Here is a 14,096-nt window from a genome sequence, read left to right as displayed (position 1 = left end):
AAGCCCCCTGCAGCCTGATTTCTGTTTCCTGGCAGTGCAGCAGGAAACCCGGACAATAGGTAAAGGTGTGTCTGGCCTGTGGGGGACACAGAGTTGGCTCTAATTCTGAGCTCTCAATGAGACAGAGAATTGGAACACTGACAGAGGCTCCCATCAGCAAACGGGGCCCACCAGAGCAGATTCTCAGCCCAGGGTGAAGGGGGGTATATATAAAATCATCAGGGCAGGGGGGAGTCGTTTGTAAAAAGCTTCCGTGCTCTGCCTTTTCAGGTGAGACTCACTCTTCCAGAAGCTGGGAGCCAGACACACAGAAGCTACTGTCTATGCCTCCTAGGGCCTCTGGGAAGTGCAGCCTGGCATGCAAATCTTGGGGAGCCACCCTGCAGGGCAGTGGAGGGCAGAAGAAAGTGCCCTGCACGGGAAAGACCCAGTCCAGCACTGCCAATTCGTAGCTGATGACTTCAGACAAGGTATGTCACCTCCCAGAACCTCAGTGTGCCCAGCTGTGACTTAGGGATCCACTGCCTTCCTATTGGAGTTGACGTAAGGCTCAAACAAATGCGAGAGGATGGATGTGAAATCATAACAGTAGTTGTTGTCATAATGATGGCTAATGCCTTCCGAGCATTCACTATATGCCAGGCAAGGTTCTACACATTTAGCATGCATTAACTTGTTTAATACTCACAAAAGCCCCATGAGGTAGGTTCTGTAATTACAATGTCTCCACTTAACAGATGAAGAAACTGAGACACAGAGTGGGTAAGTAACTTACCCAGCATCACAAAGCTAACACGCGGCAGAGCTGTGATTCAAAGTCAGGCTGCCTGGTTCTGGAACACACACTCTAATCGTGATGCCCCAAGGACCTCAACTCCTACTACTCTCCCCTCACTCCCTGGCCGCCTTCCTATTCTCCAAACACGGCAGGCACGTTCCCACCCCTGGGGCCTTCGTACCTGCTCCCTTGTCTATCTGTCAGGAATACTCTCCTTTGCAGGCTCTCTCCTCATTTCCTTCAAGTCTTTTTATTTTTTCTTTTCCCCTTTTTTTCTTTAAGTCTTGATTTAAACATCCCCTTCTTTTCAACACTTTTCTCAAATATCTTCCGTGGGCTCCTCCCATTTTCTATCCTCACTCCCTGCTTTAACCTTCTTATCAGGACATATCACTTTCTAACATACTATATTTTATTTATTTCTCTTGCTTATCGCCTGTCTCTCTTACGAGAATGCAAGCTCCCAGAGGGCAGAGATTTCATTCTGTCCACTGCTGTCTTGCCAGCACCTAATACAGTGCCTGGAAAATACTAGGTGTGCAAAAATTTCGTTGCATGAATGAACGTTGAACGCTGCTCCAAAATGGTGAGCTCTGCACCAGTGTCAAGGATTGTTAGCTGACCCAGGTTCTGGGTTCCTGACAGCTGACCAAGGCCCGAGCTTGACACAGGTGTCAGTGGGGTACCTGGGCTACAACAACAGGGCATTCCTCAAAAAAGGTCTGGGAGTACCCACAGCCTGCCCTCAGGGACCAGTGCGCCTTCCGTGCCACTCTGGGAAGCAGGAGCCCAAGGAGTGAGAAATGACACATACAAGCATTGGGGCAGGGAAGCGGCATGCTTGGGGTCCAGCACAGGGCATGCGCCCTGTTGCCTTGGCCCCCTCTTCTCCTCTCCCTCTTTACCTGAAGCCCAGGCATTCCAGGGGGGCCTGGTGGTCCGGGAATACCCGGGGGACCCTGAAGGAGAGAAGAAACCATCAGACCCAGAAGAAAGTTCTGCCCCATTGCAGAACTGGGGACGCCGGCATTAGGATGGGCAAGGCTCGGGGCGCTGGCAGACAAGAGGAGAGACAGAGGAGACAAGCGACACACACCTGTGGGCCCTGCTGCCAGGAGCTGCCCATCCAAAGTCCCGGAGCACCCTGGGTGGGAGTGGGGATCGCAAAAGAAGGGGAGAGGTTATAGGCAACGTCCACACCAAGCACAGGGCTGCGTGGGGACGCAGGTGGCTGGGGCGCAGGGGCTTATGCGTCTTGGGCACAAGGCCGGAAGCCAGGCCTCACCCCCAGGCCGGGGGGGGGGAAGGCTCTCGGCACCACTTACCGGCATGCCAGAGAAGATGGGGTCCCCTCGGGAGGGGCAGGAGCACTCCCCTGGCTCACCCTGAAAAGAAAAGAGCCTTTGTCAGCAGGGGGCGAGGATGGAGGACCCTCTGGAAGTCAACAGCTGGGAGGCATGGCAGGCTCTAGAGATGGAGAGGGCAGGGTTTAAATCCAGGATCGGCCTCTTTTGACTGTACCCTTGGGTAATCTGTTCAACCTCTCTGAACCTCAGTCTCCTCATCTATAAAATGGGGATAATAATACCAAATGCATAGACTGTCATGAGGATGGAATGGATGAATGTATATAGAGTTCCTGCCATGTGCCAAGCACTCAGCCATCAACAGCTCTTGGTGTTACTGCATTTTTAGCTTCATCATTGTCTGCTGCTGCACAAGTATTCAGCCCCATTCCCCTTGGCCCAGCCTGGCTTCCATGCCCTTCTCTCCTGGTCCCTCATGTCCCTGTCCTCTCATTAGTCCTTCTGAACTCAGTTCCTTCCCCTGTCCCGTAACTCAGCATCCATCTGAAAATGCAGCTTCCCCCCATGGGGGCCTTGGAGCTCTCTGGGTCTCCTGGGATCCTGGTTGAGCCCTGGGCCAGCAACGAGGGAGCTAGTGGGTGGCAAGGAGACCAGGATGACTCCTCAGCACCCATCCTTCTGTCCAGGGCTACAGCCAAGTGCAGAGGGTCCCCTGGGTGGCGGAGCTCCAGGGGCTGCTAATTTCCCCCCAAGAATCGGTCACAGGTCCCTGGGACTTACCTTTTCTCCCTGCGCTCCCTTTTCACCCTGCAGGGAAGAAACACAGGGGGATGAGTAGATAGGGGTGTGGAGAAAGGGCCAGCTGTGCCTTCCCGCCGCCCCACGACACGGTACTCACCAGCATCCCTCTGGGTCCTGGAAGTCCAGTCTGTCCTTGTTGCCCATCAGGACCCTGAAGGGAGAGAGCCCAGGGTCAGCGGGTGAGGCTGGACAGCAGCCAGCCATCTGGCCTGCCAGCAGGGGAGGGTGATAAGACAAACAGAAGCAGCGCCAGGCTCCCCTGGAACCCACGTCCCAGTGCCCATGTCCTAGAGTAGGAGACTGAGCCCCAAGAGACAAGGCGAGGAGGAAGGAGGAAGAACACTGGCGTTTCCCGAGCACTTTCTGGGTATCAGACACTGGGCCAAGCACCCGTCAGGGAGCACTGGCTGGAATCCCCACTCCCAGCCCTGCAGGATGGTATTGTTCCATTATACAGGTGAGGAAACAGAGGCTTAAAGACATTTTGTAATAGACCCAACAGCACGGCTGCACCCAGGTCTGTGCGGCCCAAAGTCCCTGCTCTGTCCTCTTCCCCTTTAGTGTTTGACACAATTCTCTCCATCATAAAAGTTCTCTCAGTTGATTTAAGGAGGAGACAGGAATTTCAGTCCCGATTTGTCAACAAGGAATTGAAGGCCCTGAGAGGCTGTCACTGGCCTAAGGTCACACAATTAGTGAGTGCGGCGCCGGAATTGGGAAACCTCCCGGATGGGATTCAACTTGAGGGAAGACGGTCTGGAGAAGTCAGCAGGGCTTCCTGACGGCTGCTGTCCGGCGGGACAGGCCACCTTCGCACGTGGGACTCAAAGCTCCCTGAGGATCAGGGCCGCCTTCACCTTCACCTCTGCCTTTCCCGGGAGCTCCCCGGGACAGGCGGGGACCCTGCCTACCCAGCTGGGCTAGGCAACCGCACAGACGGTGGGGAACTGGGCAAGGCCGCGGCCCCTCTGGGCTGCAGCGCACCCTCAGGAGGAATCCATCTGTGATTCCCAAACTGGGTCTGGAATTTCTCTAGGGATCCATAAAGACAGAAAAGATACAGTTCACGGGCTAGTTCCAGCATTACCAAAAGCCTAGGAAAAATTATACATTTGCCCACAACCTGGCATGGCACAGGCTGGCTGAAAGGTAGCCTTTCTTTGATTTAGGCTAGAATTATATCATCTAAAAAAATTCTAGTGGGTTCATGTGGAGCCGAAGCTAGCTATTATTATACAGGTCTTTGATGAATAAAAACGAGGAAATGCGTATGTTATGACCTAATCTATGCAATTTGTTCAACAGACACATCTTTCAGAACATGGGAATCACTGGTGGGACAGCAATAAAGGGAGGTCCTTGAGGGTATCAAGGTTGAAAGTGCTGCTGGTCTAAATAGATCTGTGCGGGCTAGTACGGGGGCCAATAGCCACATGCGGCTACTTAAATTTAAAATAAGTAAAATTAAATCTAAAGTTTAGTTTTTCAGCTACATTCTGAGTGTTCAACAGCCATGTGGGGCTGGTGGCCACATCTCAGGCAGGGCATAGAGTTCTGTTGGGCAGCACTGTTTTAGATGATCCCGAATGACTCCAAAGGTCTGAAGTGGAGGGTGGCGGGCAGAACATATGGGCTTTGAGTCAGACAGACCTGGGTTCGAGTCCCGGCTCTGTCTCCTCACTCTCTTCAGTTTCCTCATCTGTGAAATGGGGATAATCATAGCCGTTCCCTTACAGGGCTGTTGTGAGGATTAAGCGAATCTCTGTTTGTTTAGAGCTTAGCACAGGGCCTCAGCACCGTCACTGCTCAAAAACTGGTGGTGTTCAAAACTATCATTCTTCAGGGGCTCCCCGCAAACCGGGCGGTCTTCCTTCTCCCAGGCCGGGCCAGGCTGAGGCCTCTCTCCTCCCATCCCCCATGCTGCTGGGACAGGCAGGGTCAACCCCATGCCCTCTTCGTGGCGGCAACGCCCTTGGTCCAAGCAACATCCCCAGTGTGGAACGCCGGGGGGCGGCCCTTACCGGAGGCCCAGAGACACTGGCACCAGCAGGTCCCACAGGCCCAGTGGCTCCTTTCACCCCTGGAGATCCCTGTGGAAGAGAGGGCACAAAGGTTGCAGGGCCAGAGTTTGAAGCTAGCTACAATCCAGCAGGTGAGACCAGGCCTTGGGCAGCCCTCTGACGAACATCCCTCAGCTCCCATGTCCCCCGTGCCCACTGCCAGGACATTCCGAAGTGTTACAAGTCTAGAGCCCAAGCAGGCAGAGGCTCACCTTGGCGCCCTTCTCTCCAGCAGGGCCGGGTGGCCCCCGAGGTCCCAGAAGCCCCTGCAGATGGAAGCACACTTAGTTATCTCTATCCTAGAGCAGTCCCTTCGCCTGCCCATCTCCTCCAGGCCCGAGGCAGACGTACCTGAATGCCAGGCAGGCCCATGGCTCCAGGCTCCCCCTGCAAGTCAGAAAAGGCAGACTGGGCCACAGCTGCCCAAGGCAACCTGCCCCGCTGGCAGACCTGGTCTGGGCTGGGGTGTCTGCCAGCCCAAACTCAGGAGAGCTCCACAAGGAGACTCTGAGGGTCAGAGAGGGGCAGGGGGTCAAACCCAAAGTCCCCAACAGAAACAACCGCAGGCCAGGGCTGTGCCCTTGAGCATCTGGGGGCAGGCAGAGCTCTGAGGTCTGGGGGGCAGGTGGGAGTGAGCAGCTGGCTAAGGGAAGTGCTGGGAGGCAAGCAGGCAAACGTAAGGCTGGAGACTCACCTGGGGCCCCTGGACTCCCACTCCTGGAGGCCCTGGCTCTCCCTGAAGAGGCAGAAGGACAAGCCTGCGCTTGAGATTCCCCACTCACCCTTCTCCCCTGTCCCAGCCCCTCCTCCTGGACCTCCTCCACCTCCGCCACCTCCCTGCTCTGCAGCTGATCTCCATTCCCCACTCCAGGCCCACCGTCCCCACGCATCTCCGCATCCGAACCCTCGCCCACACAGAGCTGCAGCCCAGGCCCTCACACTCACACACACCTGTATGCCCTTCAGTCCTGGGGGTCCTTGAACTCCTGGTAGACCAGGCTGGCCCTAAAAGACACAGGTGGCCTTGGGTCCCTTGGGGGAAAGGGGGCAGGAGGGAGAGAAGGAAAGCCCAGGGAGGGAAGGACAAGAGGGCAGGTAGCCAGAACTCACCGGTTTACCAGGCCGGCCCACGCCCTCCGGTCCCTGATCTCCTTTCAGGCCTGGCTTCCCAGGCAGTCCTGCCCTGTCGGTCAACGCCCCCTGCAGGCTGGGGCAGGCAGTGCAGCCATCACCCTGGTCAGAGATGGGCACAGCCAGGAGCTCATGAGCCTCCTCCACAGCCAAGCCGGGAGGAGACAGCGGAAAGGGGATCCTTGTGCCCTTCTGAAAGCTCTGCCCCTCCACTGACCCCCTCCTCGGCCTGGGATATCAAAATCGGCCCCTGACACGCCAAGCTCTCCTCCCTGCCTCGGAGAATAGCCGAGGCGCCTCCACCCAGTGATTCTGGCATCCTCTGAGGCTCACAGCCTGACCCCAAGTCCTTCCCCTCACTAGCTCTCAGCCTAATCTCTTTCTGCTCATGCAAAAAACTTCCCCCTGCCTGACTGACCTTTTCTCCTTTTGACCCTGCAGGGCCCCGAACCCCAGACTCTCCTGGCAGTCCCGGCCTCCCCATGGTGCCCGGTGTTCCAGGGTCTCCGGGATTCCCAGCATCGCCCTGTAAGGAGTAGGGTTCAAAGAGGGCAGGGGTGATCCAGCTGGAGTAGGGTTCAAGGAGGGCAGGGCACGGTGCCCTCTTGGGACCTGCAGGCACTCAGAGCCCTTCACTGGGGCTGGGGGCTGGGCAGGGAGTGGAGAGTGGGCACAGGGCAATCAGGAATAGGAGGTGGGGAGGGCATCTGAGAAGAGGTGGTGCCCACCCGTGCCCACCAAATTATCTTACCTTCTGCCCCTTCAATCCCTGCTCTCCAGCTTTGCCCTGAGGAGAAAGCACTTCCAGCACCACCCATTCACTCATATCAGACACCCTTAAGTGTCTGGCACTGTGTTAGACTCCGGGAATATACAATAGACAAGACAGATCAAAATCTCTGCTCTCATTCTAGTGAAGCGACATTCAAGAGAAGAGACTTGAGCCAGGCTCCCTGCCTGGGTGATCTTGGGCAAGTTACTTAACCTCTTTGTGCCTCGGTTTCTTTATCTGTCAAATGGGGACAATAAAAAGAGCACAGGCTTCTACCTCGTAGGGTTCTTGTGAGATGAGACAAGCTGATATAGCTGATATACATGAAACAGTGCATGGCTCATGAAGTACACTATGTCAGCATTCACTGCTATTAGTAAAGCAGTAACAATAATAATCGCCACGGTGGTAATTATCATTTCTTGAATGACTACTGTGTGCTGCTAAGTTCTTCACACACATCGTTCCTAGGCTTTACAACAACACCATGCACAGGAGACAGAGGCACAGAGAGGGGAAGTAACTGGTCAAGCCAAAGGGCTAGTAAAAGGCAGATCTGGACTTCGAACCCAGGTCTGTCTGGTTCCAGGTTGGTGGTCTTTCTGCATACCGGGCCATGCTGTGTCCCAGGACGAAGGGCAGAGGCCTGTCAGGCCAGCTCCCTCTGGGGACAGAGGCCCTGACCCCTCCACACACTCTCACCTACTCCCCACTGCACAGGGAGCCTAGAGACCCAGGCAGCCCCCGTCCCCTTCAAGCCCTGCCTGTATCCCACCTCCACAGACCCCAGAACTCACCTGTTTTCCTGGCAGGCCAAAGCCTGGATGCCCAGGCTCCCCCTTCTCTCCGGGAGGCCCAGGCAAGGCCACCACGTGGCTGTCCCCATCCTGGTGCTTGGACAGGGCTCTGCATGACTCACAAGGCTCCCCCTGCCAAGCAAGGACACAGAGTTGGGGGACCCCAGGCAGGTTTGGAATCTGGGGCTGGGGAACGTAGCCCGGCCTGACACAGCACCTGTGCTTGCCAAGGGATATCTCAGGAGACATTGTGGGAAAACACGTAAGAAACGAAGGTGGGGGCCAAGGCCTCAGGGGTCCTGACATCATGCTAAGGAATCAAGACGTTACCCCCAGGCAGTGGGGAGCCTCTGAGGGCTTGAAGTAGACCAGGATAAGCGTGTGTTTGGGAAGCTGGCACTGGCTGCAGCGCGGGGAACGTCTTCAACTCACCTTCTCCCCCTTGATGCCTGTGGGTCCCACTGGCCCTGGAGGCCCCTGTGAGATAAGAAGCCGTGTGTGATGCCCAGCAACTGCCTGGGCCTTGCTGGGGCCTCTCATCTCCCCGCGTCCCACCTTGTCCTTCCCCCCCCCCCAGAGCTGTTGCCATCCAAAGCTCACTTACCAGACTGCCGGCTGGCCCCGCCTCCCCGAAATTACCCTGAGAGCAAAGCAGAGAACACAGGGTCAAAGTGAGAAGGCCACTCTAGGTCATTCCCAAACCCCAAACTACACAAATAACCCCTTGGGACCCCCAACTACCCACCTCATTTCCTGGCTAGGGAAACTGAGACCCAGAGAGGGAAAGGGATTTCCCCAAGGTCCCCAGGGGTGTCTGTGGCCAGCCTGTTTCTGTCCCCAGACTCACTCTTCAGAATCCCAGCCCAACCCTCAGCTCTGGCCCAGAACACAAAGATCACGAATTCATTTATCCAACAGTCAGTCACTCGCTGGATGCTTGTACACACACAGCACTCAGCGAGGTGCCGGTAGGTAGCAGTGAACAGCACAGACAAACACACTTGTGGAGCTTACACGCTTGTAGGGACACCAAGAACTTTTAAATAATTGTAACTGAATAGCGATGAGTGCTGTGAAGGAAATAAACAGGGTGATGAGACAAAGTAGGCGGGGGAGGCCATTTTAAACAGGATGGTCAGAGAAGTGTTAGCCACAATTATTATCAGAAAGACGAGACAAAGGCCAGCCAATGAAAGAATAGGGGGAGGTAGAGAGGAAAAACGTTCTAGACAGTGGGAGCCACACCTACAAAATCTAAGAGGTGGGAACATTCTTGACATATTCCAGAAAGTAAGGAGGGCAGCACATCTAAGGCACAGGAAGTGGGGAGAGGAAAACCAGATGAACCTTCAAGGCAGGCAGAGCCAGGCATCCAGGGTCTCGTTAGGCACAAAAGGCCTTCAGTACAAAGTCGAGTCATAGAAGGATTTTAAGCAAGGAAATAATGTAACCTGAGGTTTTTATTTGCTTTGTTTTGTTCTTTTCTTTTCTTTTTTAACACAGGCCCATTAGCTACTGGATGACAAAGTTTAAGAGCTGCAGTGGCCACAGGCAGGCCAGCTAAGGGGCTGCCGCCACCATCCCAGTGAGAGATGATGGGACCCAGACGAAGTGGCGGTCGTGGAGGTGAGCAAAGCAGGTGGAGTTGAGAGAGGTGCTGTGGCAGAACTGTCAAATGGAGGAGATGATGTGGAGATGGGAGGAATCAAGGATGCGGCACGGTTTGGGGTTTGAGGAGGTTTGAGGAACTCGGTATATGCCATTTACAGAGATGGGGGAACCGGAAGACGAAACAAGCGTGGGGCGGGGACACAAAGCTCCATTTGAGAAATGACAGGCGTGGTTTGCCTGGTAGAGCGGAGTCTGAACGTATACTCCAGTGTTTCTCACACTTGAACACTTGTATACCCACAGGACCCCCATTTGAGTAACACTGCATTATTAGTTCAACGCTGTCATTTGTCTCCAGTGCAACCACAAATACAAACGTTCACGTGGCACTGAAACTGAGTAACCCAGCCAAGCAGGGAAGATGACCAACTCTGGAGCCACATTCCCTGGGCTCAAATCCCAGGTCTGCACCCAAACACCCATGTGACTTTGAGCAATTTATTCGGCCTTTCTGGACCTCCGTTTCCTCATCCATAAAATGGGAAAATGGAGTACCTACCCTATGAGGTTTTGGGAGGAGGAAACAAGTCAATAAACCTACAAGCCTTGGAATGCTGCTCGGCACAAAGTAAATGGTAAAAAAGGGTTATTATTATTTTATTATAAGGTAGTCTTGAATGTACTTAATTGTTTTGGATTATCAGTAAATTAAAAATACAACACTAAGGAACTTTCTTGGAGAACATGCGGGCTCTCAGAAATCAGTTCTTGGACTCTAGTCTGCAAAACACTGATGAATTTATTTCTCTGTGGATTTACAGTTTGATCTCTTGTCTATGTTGTCCCTATTCCCCTCCAGGGGCCCCCTCCCCTGCCTCCGGGCCAAGAAGACCGCGGTGTTCCTGACATCGAACCAGGTCTCACCTTCTCTCCTTTCAGCCCTGTCGGCCCTGGAGCTCCAACTTTCCCCTGAAAAACAATCAAGTCACAGTCACTGCATCCCCCCACTCCCATCCCTCCAAGACTCCATGGGTCCCAGTGTCCACCCCGAAAGAGAAAGGCCAGCTCAGAATTACAAATCCCACAACGCTGCAGGTAGCTGGACAACTACCTCTGTTATACAGATGGACACTCAGAGGTTCTAAGAGGGAGTCCCGGGGCAGTGAAAGGGTGGAGGGAGACACCGGGCTACAGGCCTGGAGAACCTGCCTCAGGGCCTCCCTCCTGGTCTCTGCCTTGAGACTCAGAGCCTAAGGAACCAGGGAGGCCAAAAGTGTGGCAAAGATGGGCTGGCGTGGCCTGGCCTGGCTAGGAGGCAGCAGTCACTCACCGGAAGGCCAGGCAAACCGAGGCCAGGAGGGCCCACATCTCCTTTGGGCCCTATAGAGGGCCCAAGATGTTGGGCTGCTATGGCTGAGCTGCAGGACAAGCAGGACTCCCCCTGCGGAAGGAAGAGAAGGGATCAGAAAGGCTCCCAGTAGTCAGGAGGGGGTCAACCAGAGAACAGGGTCCCTCACCTTTTCTCCTTTGAGGCCTTCGATGCCAGGCTCACCCTACAGGGAGAAAAGGTTTATGGGCTGAGAGACTGGGTATGTTGGGGCACCCCAAATTTCCTAGCCATATATGAGGACAGCAGTGTCACACACCACAAACCCTTCAAACACCCAGGGGTCCCAGGGGATTCAAGGTCAGCACCCCAGAGCCGGGGCTCATCAACCCATGTGACAGGTGGAGGAAATGAGGCCAGGCTAAGCTACCCTGCCAGAAGTGCCGGTACATACCCGATCACCCTTTTGTCCAACAGCTCCCAGGCCCTCCTGAAAAAAAAGGTCTGTGAGGGAGTGGGGTACAGAGTCCAGCCCAGGACCATAACCCAGTCCTGCCCGCTCCTTTCCTCCACCTCCAACCAATACCCAATCCCAGGAGGAGGGCACAATCTCACTCACTATAAGGGTTGGCTCCACCCCAGCTTGCCCAAAAGGCATCTTAAGCCTTGGCTGGGAGAACCCTGGTTGGTTGCCATGGAGACATGGGGTGACCTTCTAGCCCAGCCCTAAACTCTATAGTTCAGCCCCCACCCCCATGGAGCTAAGAGCCTAGACTCTCTGCCCACAGTATCTCTATGGCCATGAGAAGTTTCCAGCCCCTCTGCCCAACTCCTCTCCATGATTATGCCCCCTGGTTTTTTGGTGGAGTCCCACAAGGGCCACCCTGGGCACTCACCCTGGCTGGTGCAGGATGACCCGGTTCTCCCTTGGGCCCTGGCTTTCCAGGGAGCCCCACAAAGTTCTGGAACCCTTCAGGCAGCGTTGGGCACACTTCGCAGGGGTCACCCTAGCAGAAGGGAGAGAGCATGAGTGGACAAGTTGGGCCTAAGACCCTGCGGAAGACAAGGAGCTGTAGGCGTGGGGTGGGCCAGGGCAAAGTAGACAGCAGGAACACTGAGGGGGCTTTCCGTTCAACCGACTCATTCATTCAGCTTATGATTCCTGGACATCAAAAACTACATCCTCAAAAAAAAAAAAAAAAAAAAAAAAAACCACCTACATCCTCACAACAAGCCATTAGAAATCACTGTGTCCCATTTAGAGGTGTGGAAACTTGGGCAAAGGAAAAACTCATTGAATCGTTGTGTTCATGTGTGTGGTCGAGGTGGGATTTGAACCTGTCTGTGTAACTCCAAAGCCAGGCCCTTTATTTAGTAATCACACGCACACCATAGGAACAAAGAAGGGGTGGGGGTCCCCCGAGGAGGGTCCCAGGCCCAGCTCTCTTGATGCTCAGTGTCACCTTGAGAGAGAGGCTCGCCCTCCCATCCCAACCTGGGGTAACCAAGCCTGGGACTCACCTTCTCTCCCTTCAGCCCTGGAACCCCTGGCTTCCCCTGTTGGAGAAGCAGTGAGCGTTAGTGCCACAGCAGAGATGGCCCGAGGACCTAGCCCCTCTCTCTCCGGAGGCCTTGGTAGATGAGGCCTGGGCGTGGTGGGCCTCGGCTCCCCTCCCCCACCAGATTGGGGTCACTCACAGGTTTCCCACCAGGACCTTCCTTTCCCGGCACTCCGGAGCTGCCCTGTGGTCAGAAGAAGGGTTAAGGGGGAGGCTTCCGGCCGTGACCTCAGCCCATGCACCCCTTTGCCATCCAGTTCCCTCTCTGGACGGCAGGACAAACTCGCCAAATCTCCCATCTCCTCTCAGTCGGTTTTGTCAACAAACACTCCCTTCCTGTTGCCTGTCCTTCTCCATGTCTAACCTGAGTCCTTCTGGTTGCAAAGGAAGGGAGAACACGAGGCCTCTATGTGCCCCTTCCCCATTGCAGCACATTTGGAGGTGACACGGGTGACCCCAGAGGAACCACAGCAGAAGGACATTTCCAGGGCTTTCTGCTTGTCAAGGCATAAGGCCCTAAAACAAGCTTGGGCCCTCCAGTTAGGCCATCCGGTCATTACCAGACTTAGGCCTGCCCACCCCTGTGCCTGCAACCCAGGCCAAGGCTCCCACGTCAGCAAGCACTGGGATGGGGGACACTGCCCACTGAGGGGCCCAGCCCCCTAGCCCCTTCCCCAACATGCCGGCCACCTCCCTCCTCCCCCCTGCTGTCCCTGCTGCCCCAGCCACCCCGGCCCCATTCTCCTCTCTCCTCCCACTCAGCAGGGGGCCTCCCGCATGCGTCCCTGTTCCTGCTTGTGCTTACCTTGTCTCCCTTGGGGCCTGGAGGGCCACCTGGGTCCCCCTGAGGGCAGAAACAGGGTCAGGCAGGGGCTTCCCAGGGCCCTCACATTACAGGGAGATCCACACTGGCCCTCTCCCCCAACCAGGCCCCCTGGGACCAAGCCTTACCTCCCCACCCCTGGCCAGGAGGGAGAAGGGTCTCTGAGGAAAGGAGGGCAGGAGGGGCAAGGGGTACTCACCGGGGTCCCAGGAAGTCCTATCCCGGCGGGCCCAGGGAGGCCAGGGGGCCCAGGCTCTCCCGCCAGCCCCTCAGGCCCAACAAAGCCAGGGTCTCCCTGGCACAGACATAAGGTGGGTATGAGAGAGCCACCGCCTCAGCCCCACCACCCACTCTTCACCCCTCAGACGCCCACAACTCACCTTCTGCCCTTTGGGCCCCATGACACAGATCTCTCCTGGCCGGCCCTGTGGGCAGGGGGAGGGTCTAAGAATGGCTGAGGCCTGCCACCCCCCCGGGGACAGCAGCCCCACTGGGACGTGTAAATACCCAGCTGCCCACCCTCCCTGCCCTGTCCCAAAGCCTGACTTCACCCAGTGCCCCGAGGTCATTAGATGTCAACGTCAGGACACTGGAGGTCAGGGGCTCCTAGACTGGGAGTCAGGATGCCCAGGGTCAGGCCCTTTTCTGCCCCCTCCTGGGGCACAGTCCTCCCCTCCCTGGGTCTCTGTTCTGTCTGAGCAGAGTAGTGGGTTAGATTCTCAGGGTTCTAGTCCAGCATTTCAGGACCATGTGCTGAGGGATGTGGGGGCCATGCTGAGGAATGTGGGGGCCATGCTGAGGAATGTGGGGGCCATGCTGAGGAAGGGTCCCAAGCACCGTACATCTCGGCCTGGCTTTCCTGGCAAGCCCTTGATGCCTCCGTCTCCCTTCTCGCCTTTCTGGCCCTGAAGAAGGAAGAGGCAAAGTGACTGGGGCTGAGAGCAGGGGCTGGAAGAACTAGGACAGCTCCATCTGGGGAGGGACAACTGCTTGCTAGATCCATGGTCTCAGCCTCCCCAGAGATTAAATGACTTCACAGGAGGGGAGACAACAGGAAGAACTGCCACCAGCCAGGCCACTCGCCCAGGGAGTCTGTGGCTTTTCTCTCCAGGTCTGGCAGGAATTTGGAC

The 14,096-nt window shown here is 55.7% G+C and overlaps 1 protein-coding gene across 3 annotated transcripts in view; it reads right to left on the bottom strand.

Moving 5' to 3' along the window:
• COL16A1 (collagen type XVI alpha 1 chain) overlaps positions 1–14,096 on the bottom strand; it is a 50,703-nt gene that overhangs the window by 24,983 nt on the left and 11,624 nt on the right. For all 3 annotated transcript variants that reach the window (XM_067012760.1, XM_059069678.2, XM_067012768.1), the window contains exons 17-43: positions 13,809–13,871; positions 13,347–13,391; positions 13,166–13,261; positions 12,949–12,987; positions 12,283–12,327; positions 12,106–12,141; positions 11,481–11,591; positions 11,039–11,074; positions 10,775–10,810; positions 10,588–10,698; positions 10,182–10,226; positions 8,251–8,286; positions 8,079–8,123; positions 7,647–7,778; positions 6,829–6,864; positions 6,496–6,603; positions 6,057–6,179; positions 5,898–5,951; positions 5,641–5,682; positions 5,298–5,333; positions 5,159–5,212; positions 4,908–4,976; positions 2,984–3,037; positions 2,866–2,892; positions 2,104–2,163; positions 1,875–1,922; positions 1,684–1,737 (exon numbers count right to left, since the gene is read on the bottom strand). In XM_067012760.1, the coding sequence (XP_066868861.1) occupies positions 1,684–1,737; positions 1,875–1,922; positions 2,104–2,163; positions 2,866–2,892; positions 2,984–3,037; positions 4,908–4,976; positions 5,159–5,212; positions 5,298–5,333; positions 5,641–5,682; positions 5,898–5,951; positions 6,057–6,179; positions 6,496–6,603; positions 6,829–6,864; positions 7,647–7,778; positions 8,079–8,123; positions 8,251–8,286; positions 10,182–10,226; positions 10,588–10,698; positions 10,775–10,810; positions 11,039–11,074; positions 11,481–11,591; positions 12,106–12,141; positions 12,283–12,327; positions 12,949–12,987; positions 13,166–13,261; positions 13,347–13,391; positions 13,809–13,871 (1,641 nt within the window). The remainder of the gene's footprint in view (positions 1–1,683; positions 1,738–1,874; positions 1,923–2,103; positions 2,164–2,865; positions 2,893–2,983; positions 3,038–4,907; positions 4,977–5,158; positions 5,213–5,297; positions 5,334–5,640; positions 5,683–5,897; positions 5,952–6,056; positions 6,180–6,495; positions 6,604–6,828; positions 6,865–7,646; positions 7,779–8,078; positions 8,124–8,250; positions 8,287–10,181; positions 10,227–10,587; positions 10,699–10,774; positions 10,811–11,038; positions 11,075–11,480; positions 11,592–12,105; positions 12,142–12,282; positions 12,328–12,948; positions 12,988–13,165; positions 13,262–13,346; positions 13,392–13,808; positions 13,872–14,096) is intronic.

Source organism: Kogia breviceps, chromosome 1 (assembly GCF_026419965.1).
Source record: "Kogia breviceps isolate mKogBre1 chromosome 1, mKogBre1 haplotype 1, whole genome shotgun sequence".
Lineage (NCBI taxonomy): Eukaryota > Metazoa > Chordata > Mammalia > Artiodactyla > Physeteridae > Kogia > Kogia breviceps.
Note: the sequence above shows the minus strand (reverse complement) of the source record. Positions and strands in the feature narration are given on the sequence as shown.